This window comes from Limulus polyphemus, unplaced genomic scaffold (genome assembly GCF_000517525.1).
Source record: "Limulus polyphemus unplaced genomic scaffold, Limulus_polyphemus-2.1.2 Scaffold1079, whole genome shotgun sequence".
In the NCBI taxonomy this organism is placed as follows: Eukaryota; Metazoa; Arthropoda; class Merostomata; order Xiphosura; family Limulidae; genus Limulus; species Limulus polyphemus.
In genome coordinates this window covers 139,103-156,491 of record NW_013666689.1, presented here as the reverse complement: position 1 = coordinate 156,491, position 17,389 = coordinate 139,103, and the positions used below count along the sequence as shown (strand labels likewise).

Genomic DNA, 17,389 nt, shown 5'->3' with positions numbered 1-17,389 from the left:
CTATATATTAGAAGTTGTTAATCTAACTGATTTTTACCAATAATTATTTCATGAATTATCTTAATTTTGATTGGCCCACAAAATAATTTACCAATGTTTGACTGCATTTTTCTGCTTCTGGGTTTGTCAAGCTTGATTTTGAAAAATTTATTTATTTCAATTAGCTATGAAATATAAGTTTAGGGTATACTATGAGGTGGGGGTGGTAGTACTTGCCCCGTCATTTTTGACAGGCTGTATGCTAGTATTGTAACAAGCACAACAAAGATATATATCTGTGTGTATCGTATATATATATATATATATATACGATATTAAGAGAATCAGTTGTCATTTACATTATGTGTGAAAAACTGTCAGGTAATTTTGTAACACATACATTTATTTTCTTCTTATTCATATGTTTACTATATAAATATAAATTAAAATATGGTGGTTTTTTTTATTTAGAATATTACAACTTATATGATCTCAAAGGGAATTATGCTATATTCTGTGTCTATATGTCAAAGCTGGTTGTGGCACTTGTGAGTTAGAAAGGGGTAGACAATCTGCAGTGGGAAAACCTCTTTTTGTTTTAGATAAAACAATTTTACCATATGATCTGAGTATGAACAAGGGATCAGTTAAAAACAAAAACTTTATTATTTAAAAATAGTTGTTAACAAAACCAAAACAATGTCATTTTCCAAGATAACTTATTGATCCTTGTGTATATGTAAGACATAAAATACAGCATGAAAGTAAAAACCACCTGTTTCACTTGAAGGGTACAATTATTTCAGCAATTTGAAACAATAAAACATAACTATAAACTTAAAATGTGTGTAGCTTGTAGTGTTGTTTGTATATATGCAATGTTGTCCAAAATTGCAGCTTATTGTATGATTTTAACACATATAACCTTGTTGTTAAATGACCACAGCTCGTTAATTCTTATGCTTTAAGAAGGAATAGTACACTTGAACATTGCTCTGTTTTACACCTAGTTGAGTATCTAAAACTCAAAATTAAGCTTAGTAATGTTAGTTTTTGAAATCGACAAATTATATTTGAACAAATTATTACCAACTTTTAACAAGAAATGCCTTTAGCATCCTTAACAAGCCTCAATTTCTAGAAATAGTACTAGTCTACAATGTTTTTCACTTAATTGAAAAGCTCTGGTAAAAAAAAAAAGGCCATTGTATAGAAAATTTTACGAAGATGATAATATATTGTGATTACCTAATCCGTTAAGTCTTAAAGTGTGCTGAAATATCATGAAACTGTGATGTATTATAACATTTTAGTTTTAATATTTTGTTACATTTATGATCCTTTTCTTTTGTCTTGGACTCATTACAAGCTATATCTTGTACTGCGGTCAGTTTCTCTTTTTTATAGTTTTTTTCTTTTTCGGTAATAATCTTTTTCCAGACACAATGCAAGCTCTAATACAATTTTGTCAATTTTTGTTTGTTTGGTAATGATAATTTTTTCATCTATAGGACACAGTGCAAGCTCTGATCTTAGACTGTGATCATCTTGCTCTAAGAAGAATGAAAAATTTTGAAAGTTTCTTAAATAGATGTAAGTAGACTAAAACTAATTAAAGCACTAAGCTGATCCTACTTTTAGATAACTTGGTTTTTTTAAGTTTGATATATGAGAAATTTCTATAAAGATTTTCTTTCCAAAAGTGGCATGAAAAATTATTACATCATTTATAGAAAATATTATTGAATGGAATGCCAGGAAGATTAAGAGGTGATTCATTAATTTACAACTTATAAAAAAGTTGAAACATTAGAGGTAACTTGTGCACATTTAATAGCTTGCATGTATTTTTTATTTACATTTTAAACATTTCCAAAATAAAGAATTGCTCTAAAGTTTGTACCTATGTGTTTGCTGTTTCACTCTAACTTATTGCTTATTAGAATAAATGCACTGATTTTATTTTTTATGAATTTTTTCTGGTATATTTGTTTTAACTGTTGGAATTGTTTGTTGTGTTAATGTTGGTAAATGTTTTAACTTCAAAGCCAAGTTTCTACACCTGCAGAACTAAGAAAGTTAATTTTTTAAACTCATAACTCAGGTGTATAAGGGCTCCCTAGTAGCACAGCAGTAAGTCTGCTGACTTATAGCACTGAACCTGAGTATCGATACTCATGGTGGGCACAGCACAGATAGCCCATTATGTAGCTATGTGCTTAACTACAAACAAACTGATGGATAACTTATTATTTTTGCTGAATACTTTTTAAACTTCTCTATAGTTGCTTTCTCTTTTTTGCCGGCCATTAAATACCAAAAGTATATGAGAAGTGTTTCTATTGTAGATCTTGTTATCTAGTTAGTGCTTTTCCTGTTATTGCTACATGAATGACAGTTATTTTTGTTCATCATACAACCTTTGTTTAGTTTTCGAAGTTTATTACTTTATATCTTATTTGAAAAATGAAACAAGCATACAGTTTGAGGAGAATAGTATTGCCATATTCAGCTGATATAAAAACTGGCTTCAGTTTAGCAATCATCAGATTCTCTATTTCATAATTGCTGCTTATTCCCAGTTCACTAATTATCAAAAAAGAGTTGGTTGTTTTATTAACATTACATTTTGTCCAAACATGCTGTTCAGTGCTCAGAGTTCTCAGGCTTATGAGGAGTATGTTCTTTTATACAGTTAGACAATCATGTGGTGCTGAATCATACATATTATTATACACAATATGGACATAAGAGTTTAAAAATGAAAGAAAATTATTTTTATTTCAAGCCCCATCTAATTTGTATCTATGGTTGTTTTTTTTTCAATCTTGTGCTTGTTGTCCTACATAAAGTAATGCTATTACTATTGGTTTCTTGAGGTAGATAGTTTATTCATTATTTCACTAATATGACCATCAATGAAATGACTTATAAATTCATTGCACTTTGTAAATATTTTTAATCCAAGTTATTTCAAAAACATTTTAATAATAAAAACCCTGATAACCTTTCTAAGTAAATGCCTATTTTTGAACTTGTTGGTCTTGTATGATGACTCATTTGGTGGACTGGCCTTATTTTTTTATTAGTCTAGCAGGTATATCTCAAAAGAGCCTCAAACTTTGAGTCAGTTCACCCAAAAGCTAGAAAAGTTCTGATGATGTCATGCATATCTATGACCCTTGTGGGTAACCCCTAGGGTGGATGTCAATTTCTGAAGTGTTGCAGTTTTTGCTACAGAGGGAGTTGTTGAGGGGCTCTGACATAAAATTGTCTGTCTTTGAATAAGGAATATTTACATGCAGAAAACAAATTTCAAGAGGATGTCTGGATTGAATGAAACCTGATTCTTTTCAGTTATTATATAAAATCAGCATCATAAACACTATAATTAGATTCTTTTAATAAAATCGTGTAATATTGTTTCAATAAACTAAACTGCTGTCATTCAAATACACATATTTGTTAAACTTGAGTTTGTTTAGAGTTTCATTACAGCAAAAAAATGGTAATGTCAATATAGCAAGAAGATGGTAACATTGAACATGGTGACACCCTTTTGTCATAGAATGCACATGAAATTATTTTAGATAGATTAAGCAATATATGGTGCAATAGACATAGACATGTATTACTTAATCGTAAATGTTACTTTATCATACTTATTTTTACCTCACACCCATTAACTGTCATAACTTCAAAATGTAAATGTTACACATACAGGCATTTGTCATAGCAAACTGATAATAAACATTATATATGTAAGACATGTAAAGGTAGATTGCAGTTCAAATTTGACGGACAAGATTTTGTTACTGTGATTTTGTGTGTGTGAACACCCCTGTTGTGAGCTTTGCCTTTCATTCAGTGAGACAGCAGATGAGCCATAGATGTCACTCTCAACAAGTATGTCCTCAAAACTTCTTTCCTCCATCAAATGTCCAATGTCACCCATGAAGTTCATCACTCTGTGCATGCCACTCATTTCTAGCTCATCACTCTAGGATTTTTCCACATAATTATCTGTGCTGTAAATTGCTTCATTGTAGATGATAAGGGTTCATTCTTGGCCCAATGCATAGAACATCATCTGAAACTGTTTCATTATTGTGTAAACAGTACTGAAATCCACCACTGGTGCTGGAACCATTGTACAATATTTAATATTTGTCTTGCAAATCACAACTTTGTTGCTGATACACAGTCCATCCCAACACTATGTTTTGGATGTTGCTTATGTCTAAGTCAAATATCTTCATGGAGTACAGTGAGTGCTTGAACAATGGCTGTCTTACCTTTATAATGAGATGTACATTAAAAAAAAACATTACATCTTCACTTTCCTTAGGAGGTGTTTGAGACCAATATTTTTGCCACCCATGTTAGTGTACACATGTATGTTTCGTGAATCAGAACTTTGCTTCTTCACTGTCCTTAATGAGCTGTTGGGGAGAGGTTCCGATTGGCCAAATGACCTTGGTGTTCCAGCATGTCCTTGTTTGGTTTGATATAGCATCATTTTCACAGCATCATGGTGCATACCTTGTACTGATTCTGTGGCTCTATGAAATTTTTAACAGCTCCATGTGTGGTCCCATAAACCATATTTTGTGGTACACATAAATTTTCCAAGAACATCTGAATATTTGCCCAGCAAGTGTCAGTGTAGTGGACTTCATAATTTATACCATGGCTAAGATTGTTTACCAATGTCACAACCTCTTTTGACTTGGTCATTTTGTGCAGGGCAGCTCTAAGCCCCACATGCTTCTGCATTCTACATTTGTCTGGGGACTGCATGTAGGCTAGATCCTGTCCAAGGGAAAGGATGTATTTATAAAGCCCCGGATCTTGCTCAGGCACCTCCTCAACAATATCCACAGACTTTGTTGACTGCCTGTACAAGATCCAATAGAAAAAGGTGTAGAGTTCATCAGGCATTTGACATCAACAGCTCTATAATGATAAGTCTAAAGGATGATTCCTTCTGCATGACATCTAGGGAAACATCCTTAATCTGAATGTTTCTTAGGGTTTCCTTTTAATTTGCTGCAGTGTTGATTACATCTTGAAGATGAGTGTTCTTGCTGATAAAACTGTATGCTATCCCCACAGCATTTTTTTAAGCTTTGTTTTGTGCTTATGCTTTGTGAAGCACTGCTCATGCTCCTCGGTCACATACTTTATCCGACACTCCTTATATTTGGACAGCATTTGGATGCCAGAATCTTTCCTACTTTCTCAAGTTGGCATAATGAGGGACAGAAATTCATCAAACGTGTTATCATTTCTAATGACGCAGCAGTAACTGTATTCTACAAAATTTATTACCTTCAACAAGTCTTGTGGTACTGGGCTTCTACTGCAACCAGTTTTAAGAAGTGACCTATCCTGCATTTAAGGAGATGGTCACCCTTCTCCTGTACTCTTTTTTTCTAGTGTCTTGCAGAACTCAAATGTGGCCATTCTTATAAGGTTTCTGTCTGTTTTTGTTTTTTTTGTGACTTTCATCCACAAAACATGCAGACTCATCCTTCTTTGGGCCTGCTACATGTGTGAAATTTGTGATGCTGGTGAATGATGAATAACAGTTTTTATGCCACTGGATTAGTTGTTCACCAGCAAATGCTGACTCTCCCTGTTACTCAAGCATTATTTTAAATTCTCTCATATGCTTTGTCGTCACCTGTTCCATACTTACTTTGAAGAACTTCAGAAAGCTTCTATTACCCAGTTCTGATGTCTTTCTGAGATCATTCTTTCTGGCAGATAAGACATCTGCTAGGGTTAAATGATAGTCTTGGTTTCTTGGATGGAAGAGTAAGTTTTAAAGGACTGGAATTCATCTGAAGTAGGTTGATATATAAAAGTTAATAAAATAACCTGCATGATATTTAGTCATTTTATTCTTTATCAATCATTCTGTGATGTAAAATATTTTACAGTCCCAAAAACTTTAAATTTAGGTTTTTTTGCAATATTAACAGTAACAATGACAACAGCAAATCATGAATATAACATTGAACAAGACAACTAGATTTTATTACCAATTACCATGAATCAGGTGCTATTACTTGCAAAATATTGGGCATATTTAAAGTGGAAGATGTTTCTTCCACCTTATAGAAGATTAGCATCTGCAAAAAAAATGATTTATTCTCATTAGATATAATATGAGATAGTACAGTACTGAGACAACCATTCTTTATAGTAACTGTTTTGAGGCACCAGTCCTTCAACAAATCCTCCTGTAGAAAAAATTGAACCTCTTCAGAAGTCTAGGAGTTGCCCACAAGGGACATAGAAATGTATGGTACCATCAGAAATTTTCTAGCTTTTCGTATGAACCTTTCAAACATTTCTAATCCTAGCTGTTAGATTATATAAACTGTTCCAGATGTAGCTTTTTCTCTCCTTAACTGCATTAGGCACTTTTGTAACTGCTCTTATTAGTGGTAGAGTGTCTAATTTCACAAATTTTCTACTATGTGGTTGACCTTACCTGTATAATCACTTTTACTTAAAATGACTGTTATCACCCTTTTATTTTTTTAATCACTAAATCATTATTTTTCAAGATTCATAAGAACTTTATATTCTTATTGAGATAAGTTACAAGGTTTCTTTCCAGAAGTATAATTGTAAAAAGAAGACAGAACAAAACTACTGATATGAGCTCTCACTATGTCAAAACTCTTATCAGCATAGGATGGCATCAGTAGTCCTTTAATTGTTTCCAAAAAAAAAGATCCAAAGGAAGACATAAATATTAAACCAAAGTGTTTATGATACAAGTTTAAGAGATAAGTGCCCTAATGCTCACAATCATTACATTAATAAAAAAACAGACAAGTTAGTAATAATTTTGTTCTGTTTATTCAAGAACAGAATTATCACGTTACAAAGTGAAACTGATTCAGCTTACATAATGATAAAACATTATAACAATTCTTTTCTATCAGATTTTGTAGATAAAATATTTTAGAAATAGTTTTTTCAAAGTCATTAAAATCCGTTAAATTATTGTAAATACATATATTTAGATAACTTATACTTAAGACTAATATCTTCTTAAAACTTTATATTTTCTTTTTTATGTGATTTTAGCTGGCAAATTCTTTATAAAGAAACTTTAACTTTCAAAAAATGTGGAATGATGAGAAATGAGATTGCAGTGTCTCAAAAGTTCTCTATGTAGAAAATATAGTATGTAAATAAAATTTTTCTGCTATTCTAAAGTTAACAATGTTTTTCTTTTATCTCTTGCAGTTAAAGTCTGAATAGTGGATTTATCTTTTCCTAAGGCAGAGCAGAAATTTTAAGGTCCGAAATATTAACTAAAAGTGTACTTAAACTCTTACTGTAAAGTATACTTAATCCAAAACCAAATTTAAAGACCCTCTCTAAACAAGAATTTTAGTTTTAGCGTGTGAGTTTAGAGTAGAAGGACAGGAAAGATAAGTGATAAAAATCCAGTCTGCTAATAAACCGTAACAGCCAACTTTAACTACAGCTAGTTGTTAATTGGAAAAGATAAAATATAATGACTGATTATTGCAGTCTGCTATTTTTCTATAATCTGGAAATAGTGAATATAAAAATCTCCCTCAAATAAATTATTAAATAAGTTAAATACAAAAACATCAGTTAAAATAACTATATCAGTTTACCTTTATAAACTGAACATTTAATCATGCACTATATTATTCAAATCTGAGAATGAAGTGAGCAGATTTGAGATATTTTAAAAATAACTTTCCATACACAGGTAAATTGGGTTGAAATGAATTTTCTGGCCCTTTTGCCTGCCTATATGCAGTGAATTGGCATCTAAATGTCAGCATTCAGCTGCCAAATACAAAATGTAGATAAGTAGCAAAGGTGCCTTTCAAGTCAGCTTAAACAATAATGCTATAAATGGGGTGTGGGATGCACCCTTCTACTATTTTGACTGTAACACACAATCTGTTGTCCCATACAAAGGTACATGTGCTACATGCACCATTAAATGTCACTTTCGTTTGGCATCTGCTTCATGTATTTTGCTACTGACCGCTGATCTCAGTTGAGTCTTTGTTCTTGAAATTAAAGAGATGAAATTGCTTTCAAATTGAACCTTTTATCCTTCAGTATGTTTCGAAACAAACCCCAATTGTTATAACATTTGCTGAAAATAATTGTTACATACAATTACAATATGGTATTTTTTGCATTATGTATGAAAAGAATAATAATGAAAATAGTTGAATTTTTTTTTCTGTGGGATAAACAATAGGGAAAAAAAGTTATGTAAAATTTAGACAGTTTTGCCATAGCTAGCCATTAATTTAAGGTTCTGGTTCATTATAAAAATTCCACTTGTATTAACATATATGTTTGAGTAATATTACAACATTTTCTGGCTAATTTCAATTTGGTTGTAGATGAATTACCTGGAAGGAATGTAGTTAGTTGTCGAATGAAGCCAAGTGACTTCATCGTGATTAAAACTATTGGAAGAGGAGCTTTTGGTGAAGTTCAGCTGGTATGCTTCTACATTGTATTTTAATGTCATTAAAACTAAGGAAAAAACGTTTTTACTTGGTGAAGTTTAGGTGGTATTTTTGTATAATGTACTTGTAATGATGAAGAACATTGGAAGATAACATTTGTTGAAGTTCAAATGGTTGTTTGTACAGTATACTTCTGTATGATTAAAGCCAAGAAAGAAGCAATTTTGTGTAAAGTTGAACTGGAATGTTTTTACAGTATATCATGTGAGTTGATAGTCTCTTCTGTTGATATAGACCAGATGGTGGCTTTATATAGTTACATGTAAACAGGTGTGAAGGTTCTATCTTGTGGAGACTTTTCCTGTTGGAATAATTTGTGAAAGTTAATAAACTTTTTCAGAAGTAAATTGAAGTTTATTTTTCAAAATGATATTTTTTTCAATTGTTATATAATGATATTTGTTCTTTAAGAAAAGCTAAAATGTTTATACTTGATGATGAGCTGGTATTGATTAATGTAGACATAAATTACTGTCAGTGTGTTTCCATGAACACAGCATTTAAATTATTTATTTCTAGTCTTATCTGTCATGTAAATGTGATTTGAAAGTTGTGTAAATGCATATTAATTGTACAAAGTCTTAAGTTACATTTTGATATTCATGTTTAAAATTGTTTAATAAGAAAAACAGCTGCAAGAAGTATGATAAAGTGTAAGGTTGCAATTACTAGCTTGTAGACAAATTGTAGAATTAATCAGATTTCTCATATTTGGATCTGATGGAATAATTTGTTAGCATATTTTCTTTGGCAGTGTTGTTTCGTAAACTGCTTGACTAATTAGAAATTGGTAATAAAATTTACAATTTTTGTAAACTGCATGAAATCTAGAAATAAAAATTTTGAGTTTTAATTTTTCAAGTTGGAAGTATAGCTTTTGGGGAGTAAAAACTATTTCTAGATCTCAACTTGAATTCTCTTTGCAAAAAGACTAGACTATTTTAAATAAAATTCATCAAATGAGACATCAGTGTTTTTACTTGCACAATAATTTATTTGTAAAGTTGAAAAAATATAAATTAAAAAACTACATGTTTCAGTGAAAGTAATTCCACCATCTTCAGGAGAATAAAATCACAAAGTACACATAAAGTTTCTTATAAACCTATGTATGTGTATAATTAGCATGTTTTTTCAGTGATGCCATTTACAACAATGATTTTCAAAAACTTACTTCCATGGCTCTTGGGCCTAAATCTCTATATTCATTTTGTTTTTAACAATTTCCAACGATTCTCTTATGTTTAGTTCATCTTTTTATGTTACCTGTGTAAGTATTTTTACATTATCCCTAATTACATTACTCGTTTTTTAATTTATCCACCACATTTTGATGTTCTTTTATTGTAAATGTTAAGTTCCTTCTTATCTGTCCAATATAACTTAGACCACAAGTACATGAAATTTTATATATATACCACATTTATCTCTTCATTCAATTTTATCTTTCAAATCATTAATTATATGAGTTAATTTTAAATGAGGAGTAAATGTTACTTGGCAATTCATATTCTGCCTAAACACATTACCTATTTTTAATGACCATAGTGTAACATAGGGCAAACATTTTCTTTCTCTACTTTCCATTTTAGTTATCTGCAATTTAGTACATCCAGAAATTTGAAGTTTGTTACAATATTTACTCTACATCCTATCTATGATTTGAAGTTGATACCCTCTATCAATCTACCTGTTTTAAATACGTTAATTCTAACATCAAATCCTCGTCTTATGAAGAAACATTAATAGCCCTCTAAACAAAAGACGAAAATGAGGACTTTTTGTGACCATGGGTGACACAATCTCACATGCAGTGGTATGGTAACTGAGAATGGCTTCCTGTATACAAAAGTAGACAGAAAGCCTTTCTTTCTTTTTATAGAAACATCTAAAAAGTTTAAACAACCCTCATCTTCAATTTCTATAGTGAATTGTATTGTAGTGCTGATCAAATTCGGTTGCTTCTGGAACTCAATTAACGAAACATGTAGAATTTTTAAAGGTTTTGTTGTTTATAGTTTTTTAATTTTAAAAGTAAATTATTGTGCAAGTAAAATATGTTGATGTCTCATTTGATTAATTTTAATTAAAATTTTTTGCACAAGAACTATCTGTTTTACGTATTAAACCTAGACTACCTTCCTAATTTCATGAAAAGACTATAAAACATGCACTTGTTTATATGCTAACCATGAATATTACAGATACACAAATAACTAACCAATGAAACTATTACTTGACAAACTTTGAAGGCTGTTAAAATTACTTTTAGGAATAAAATGCTCAATTTTTTGGTGAAATGATCATCAGGAGATTGTAGCCAAACATTTCTTGGTTCCAATTAGAGTGATTTCAAGCATTATAAGCAATACATTAAAGAAATATAATACATATAGCACATTTATGTCACTGAAAAGATAATTTCATCTACAGTGAAAAATGTTAAATAATGGTGAGATTATTTTTATGTATTTCTTACAAAATAACGAATGTTAAATGTTCCAATTTTCAGGTCCGACAGAAGTCTACAAGACAAGTTTATGCAATGAAACTCCTTAGTAAGTTTGAAATGGTAAGTAAAAATGCTCAGAACTGTTAAATGAATGAAATATAAAGTATTTATTATATATATGTCATGTAAGTCTGATAGTTTTAGCTGTTCTTATAGTTAAACATATGTTTTAAGTAACTATGGAAAGAAGAAAAACAACAATGTATCCCTATATGAGAACTGAACAGAAAAAATACAAAAAAAAGCAAGTTTTATTTGAAGTGTTATTGTTAATGATATCTAGTTGATTTCTTCTAAAGTACTAGTTTAGCTAATTTAAACATTATTTAATTTTAATACTAGAAATAAATGACTTTATAACACCAAATAGTTGTCTTTCTTTAACCCTTTGGTTATGATTTACTTACATTGTAAGTAGGTATGTGACTTTCGTGAAAGTTCTTTATAAAAATGAAACTAGTTAATGAAATAGTTTTAAATTTGACTTGAATGGTCCTAAGATTATGTACTTTTAGAAAAATAAAATCTTTAATTTTGATTTTTTCTACTATTTATGATAAAACATTCATTATTTAATCTGAATAGTTCACATGCAATGTGATTTTTATTTTGAGTATAAAAATACTATTTCTTATCTCACAGTTTCACATTTCATTTGCATAATCTCTAGAACCTCCTAAATGAATATCAAAAGTTTTAAGGTAAATGTTTATATTTTGTTTTCCACTTTCTCTATTATATCATTAACTACAGTTATCATCATCAACATACTGTGCAATAAAATATTTAAAATTAAGAAATGCAAATAAGTACATAATTTTACAATTTTGAAGAATAGTTTTAAAATTTCTTTTTGTCATATGCATAATTTCATGTCTTTGTCTTTTCACTTGTAGTTTATTTTTAATTTTCCTTTCCAATTCTTTGTCTTTTATTCATTATCATTCACAACATGTCCCGCGTGGTGCCCTGTTGTTTATTATAGGGCAAGTCTGGATGAGTCTCATGCACAAATTCCAAACACGCTTACACACGCGAATGATACCATCTTGCTTAGACATTTTGGTAAGCCAAATTACAACAAGTTAAATGTATAAAAATCATAAATATTTTAATTATGCATTTTAAAGCACAAATAAATACATAATTAATTGAAATATAAATGTAAAACCTAAATGCAATTTAACTGTTTAGCAAACTAATATTTGTAAGGCGAGAAACACTTGCCAAACATTATACACCCCTCAAGACAACAGTGGACTAAGCTTATTTTTTATTTCATACTACAGATCCATACACAGGTAGAGGTTTTTTCAGGCTATAACTGAATAATGTGAAATCTGCTCTTTCTATTGGTTATAAACATGTCATTCAACTTCAAAGTTTCGCTTGACAACACAGCTTTGACTTTGCAAGTGGGCATGGCTGACCTTAAACTTAGAAATATTAGAATGTTGTTTCATACCATAAGAAATTTTTGGAAGTTCCCCCAGCTAATGAGAGACAGCTGGAACTGTACTTTGACCATCTATGCCGACAGTCTATATTAGGAACTCATAGTTTCTGGTGTACAACCTCTTAAACTTGAGAATTTTAACCACAGTGGTTCATATGACAGCAAAAACTGCAGTTTTAATTGCTGTTTCAGGTTTTTCTTTTTAAAATAAATACAACTTAGCTAATATAAAATCTTAAATTATAACGTACTTGATAATAGTAATTTCATTAAAATACGGTTATAGAAAAGTGGTTTAATTCAATTTTGAATTTAACTCATTAAAACTTATGATGTGCACTGAAAGGGGTTTAAAGTTTCATTGCATTCAAAGGGTTAATTGGACACACTGTTTTGCTTTACAGCTTCTTCAGAAGCATTTCACTAAAACACAAACTGTAACTGACAGTACAAAGCTTCAAATGGTTTAAGTAATAAATAAGTAATAAAAACATTTTGTAAATGTAAAATGATGTAGGGATGGGAGTGCCATAAAGAATGCAAACACGGATATAGGGATGATACGGCTATACATAGATCATCACTAAATGACTTTCAATATTAAAATTTAATGTTACATTGTAAATCAGAAGAGAGTAAAATTATGGGCAAGGAAAAGTTTGGCGTGAAGTTAACTACTTTAGAAGTGATAGTCCTAACGATTAACATAGACTGAATGTTTAATATGTTAGAGTAAGACTAAGAGTAGAAAAGATGAGAAGAAGAAGAATTATTTCATCAAAGTGTAGTTCTAAAGTAATTGAATCAGCCTGAGTGCACTTTGACAAAAGGAACAGAGGATATTTAGAAGAAAGGCCAAACAATTACGGTAACTCGTGCTACAGTTGGAAGTGAATCACACACAGAATACTAGTGTAATAGTAACAGAGAAGATAGTTTGGCTTGTCAACTGAAATTCTAAAGTGGACTTTTGACAAGAAAAAGAAGAAATATGTGTATATATATATATATTGTTAATGATATGCCTGTAATCCCTATAGTGTGAAGAATTTGTTGTATATACATTTAACTTGTTCCGAATATATATATATATATATATTATTTTGAAAACAATTGAAGTGCATGCTGTTCATTTATCACTTGAATTTATTGCCAACAAGTCACAGACACCTACTGTAGAAGAAATCTAAGCCCAACAATAACACAGTATATGTTTATAAATCCTTTTATTTTGAGAATTGGCAAAATAATTTTATTTTTAAGTTCTCACAGATTATTCATAATTAATTGTCCTTTGTTTCATGTATATGTAACAGTGGATAATTGAAATTTATAATATTAAATCTATGAGAAGGCAATAAATATTTTTAATAAGTCCCCTCAGTTCATTGTTATACAAATCAGACATCTAATGATGAGTCGCATGGTGTGAACTATAAATGGTTTGCTTATTCTGCCTATGATTGTAAATAAACATTTTGAAGAGGTGACCTTACATTGTTACACTTATCACTGTTTCTCTTCAGTATGAAGTGTAATTACCATTAAATGTGCAAGGCCACATCAAATAGCAATTTCTGTGAAGTATTTGGACCTTTAGTCCTTATTTTTTGTGTCAGACAATGAAAATAGAAAAAAGTAGGTATTTATAGGGCAGCATGATGCTGATGTTTCATAGTTGAAATCAGTACCCTTGACTACTCCTAAAAGAGCTATTTCCTGGCATATTTATTGGTTCCAGTCTCTTGAAGAGCTGCAGTGTGTTTCCCAAGAGGATCCCATACATAATTATGTTTTGGTTAAGACAGTTGATTTCATTGTCATGGTGTTTTTGTTTCTGTCACATATGGTGGTAATATGTTTTGCTTTTTAGTTGATAGTGTTGTCACATGATGTTTTTCTTTTTATCTCATGAGTTCTATGCCACAGGAAGCTAATTTAACCTTTATTTTCAGTTTGTCTGAGCAGGATTCTGGTTTGTAAAAATGCATATTTGTTTATGTATCTTTTGCGTAATTATTAAATTTTATATGGAAGTATTGAAAAATTTTGTATTGTGACATGTTTAGTCAAAGATGTATATGAAGTTTATATGTTGATATGTGATTTTTCCTGATGACAACACTTGCATAAGTAAAACTTTAAACAGATTACAGATGAATACAGATGAGAACAAGTGTTTAATAACAGTCTTCATGAATACAAACATCATATGCAGAAATAACATAAAGTCTGTTCTTTCAGCAAGTAACACAACTGAGTATTTGTTTCAAATACACGTGTTTAACTACAGTGCTTTCTTTTGGTCAAATGTGAATAACATTATTTATAGCTATAAAATGGATGGGGTGTTAGTTTCACAGGTGTTTAAACAACCAAAAATGACATTTGCCAAGTATATATGATAAATGAAAAAATCAGTAGACATACATTGTTGCATAAGTGTTGTGTAAGAATTATTTTATATAAATACATTTTATAAGCATATTGTTAGATACATGCACAGACATTGTTCAAAAATATATTTTATTTTTATTTTGAACAGATAGCCAATATTCATGAAGTGTGTTATGATTTTAAGCTCGAACATTATATTAAAACTTTTACTTTTAATCATTTACATATTACATCCAACTGCCATTATTATTTCATGTTTGTATTTTATACTTTTGTTAGCTACAGAGCCAAAATACCTGTTTTAAATTTTGTAATGGGTAGTACCACTACTTTTGACTTTCAGTGAATAAATGTTTTTCTCTGTTGTTTAGATTAAAAGATCTGACTCTGCATTTTTCTGGGAAGAACGTTTTATTATGGCACATGCCAACACAGACTGGATAGTGAAGGTATGTTTATTTGTATTAGATCAGCTCATGCCAATAATTTTAATTGAAAGGGGTTTTTTGGAATGGTTTTCTTCAATGTTCATTGTACTCAGCACTATTAGATCTGTGATTAATTAGTAAATAAAGATAAAGTTAACACAGGAATTTGTGACACATTAAATGTGCAAGGCCACTGTCAAGTAGCAATTTGTGTGAATTAGTTGGTCCTCTAGTCCTTATTTTTTGTATCAGACAATGAAAATAGAAAAAAGTAGGTATTTATAGCAATGTACTATTAAATATTTGAAAAATCTTTGTTGTGATGGAATATTTTTTACTATTATGGTTATAAAATGTAATTTTTTTTAATTTGTGAAGTTATTTGCAAATTTATATCTATGGAGACAGTTATGAAGACAGAAAAGAAATTGTGAATTAAAGTTGTTTTTTTTTCTTTCTCTACTCTTTTTCTGCACTCAGTACTTTAACTTCTGACTGAAATATGTATATTCAAGCTAAATACTTTTTCTCTAGAAATTTATAAACATTTTTATGAAATATGTTGGTCATTTTGTATTACAAATGCTAACTAAGTAGATGTCATTTAGCCATGAAAAAAAGAGATACATTCAAGTAAATCAGATAGTGTGTAATCAGTACTTGCAATCAGCTTCATAGGTAGATCTTAGCTTATGTTTGCATCACTAATATTTTGGATTCACCTTTTTTTTTTCTTCTTAATTTTATTTAATATGTTTACTGAACACAGAAAAATTTGTGCACTCTTGCTACATTTAGAAAGCAAGAATTAAAGGGTTTTTTAACATTATTATTGTATGGTAACATCAGCAATTATGTTAAAATTGAGCCCTACATTACATTGTAGTTGAATCAATTTAATCATCACATATTTTTGCAATTAAATTTGTTAAAAAATGATGCAATAAAATCTACTAAGCATTAAGTAGATCTGGCTATTAAGAATTGACCATGTGATATTGACTTTTATTTCCTATCTCAGCTACACTTTGCATTCCAAGATAGTAAATATCTTTACATGGTGATGGACTATATGCCTGGTGGTGATTTAGTCAATCTAATGAGCAACTATGATGTACCAGAAAAATGGGCCAAGTTTTATTGTGCTGAAGTGGTTCTAGCTGTGGATGCCATTCATTCCATGGGCTTTGTTCACAGGTTAGTAGTCCAAAGGATATTGTGTGTTTTATAGGTGGGTGTAATAAACTCTGCATATATAGATTTTCTGATGTCTGTTACTCACCACAAGTAACCTCTGTTAACTTAGGTATTTGAGAGGTAAATGATATTAATACTACCAATTCAGAATACAGTGTTTTTTTTCTTTTGCGTGTTTTTACTGTTATCTTGGTTAAGTAATAATCACCATGTTGTTTTTTTTATTTTATTAACGTATAACATCACCTGTTTTTTACATGTTAAAAGAAATAACAAAAGTGAATTAATGGTTTAGACACTGGATATGTAAAATATGTCCATATTTAAATGTTAAAGTCAAAATGAACATCTGAACTACATTTATAATAGCAAATAAAACTGACTTTTAGATTAACATAAAATTTAATCTCTTGTCATGGTGAAAACATCAGATCTTATGTGGCTATATTCAAGTAAGCTTGTTCAATGATGTTGGAGAATAGAGAACGTCTCCTAACTCAGTGGTTACAGGTAGGTCCATTTGATTATGGTTCTCCCCTGTACTGCACGTCACGATATTTTACTTTGTTACATTCAAAATTTAGTTAAGCAATCTTATTATAAATGTATACCCATGAAATTACTATTAAAATTTACATAGTAGTCCAAAGTTTTATATTATCTAAGTTTTAATTCCTTTATTTCAAAAAAAAAACTTGAAGAAAAGTTCTTAAACTTCAGTTTGACGCAAAATTTCAGTCAGTTACTTACAAAGTTTTAACATTTAGAGTTTGTGATATGAGAATGACTTAACTAAACTAAACCTTCCATATATATATATATATAGAAAGAATCTAGGTTAATTGCTCTGTTTACACACTCTTCTTTC

General features: G+C 30.1%; 1 protein-coding gene across 2 annotated transcripts in view; it reads left to right on the top strand.

Moving 5' to 3' along the window:
* LOC106462038 (rho-associated protein kinase 2-like) overlaps positions 1-17,389 on the top strand; it is a 109,873-nt gene that overhangs the window by 20,053 nt on the left and 72,431 nt on the right. For both annotated transcript variants that reach the window (XM_013921911.2, XM_013921910.2), the window contains 5 exons: positions 1,491-1,572; positions 8,403-8,503; positions 11,044-11,103; positions 15,268-15,345; positions 16,346-16,521. In XM_013921911.2, coding sequence (XP_013777365.1) covers positions 1,491-1,572; positions 8,403-8,503; positions 11,044-11,103; positions 15,268-15,345; positions 16,346-16,521 — 497 coding nt within the window. The remainder of the gene's footprint in view (positions 1-1,490; positions 1,573-8,402; positions 8,504-11,043; positions 11,104-15,267; positions 15,346-16,345; positions 16,522-17,389) is intronic.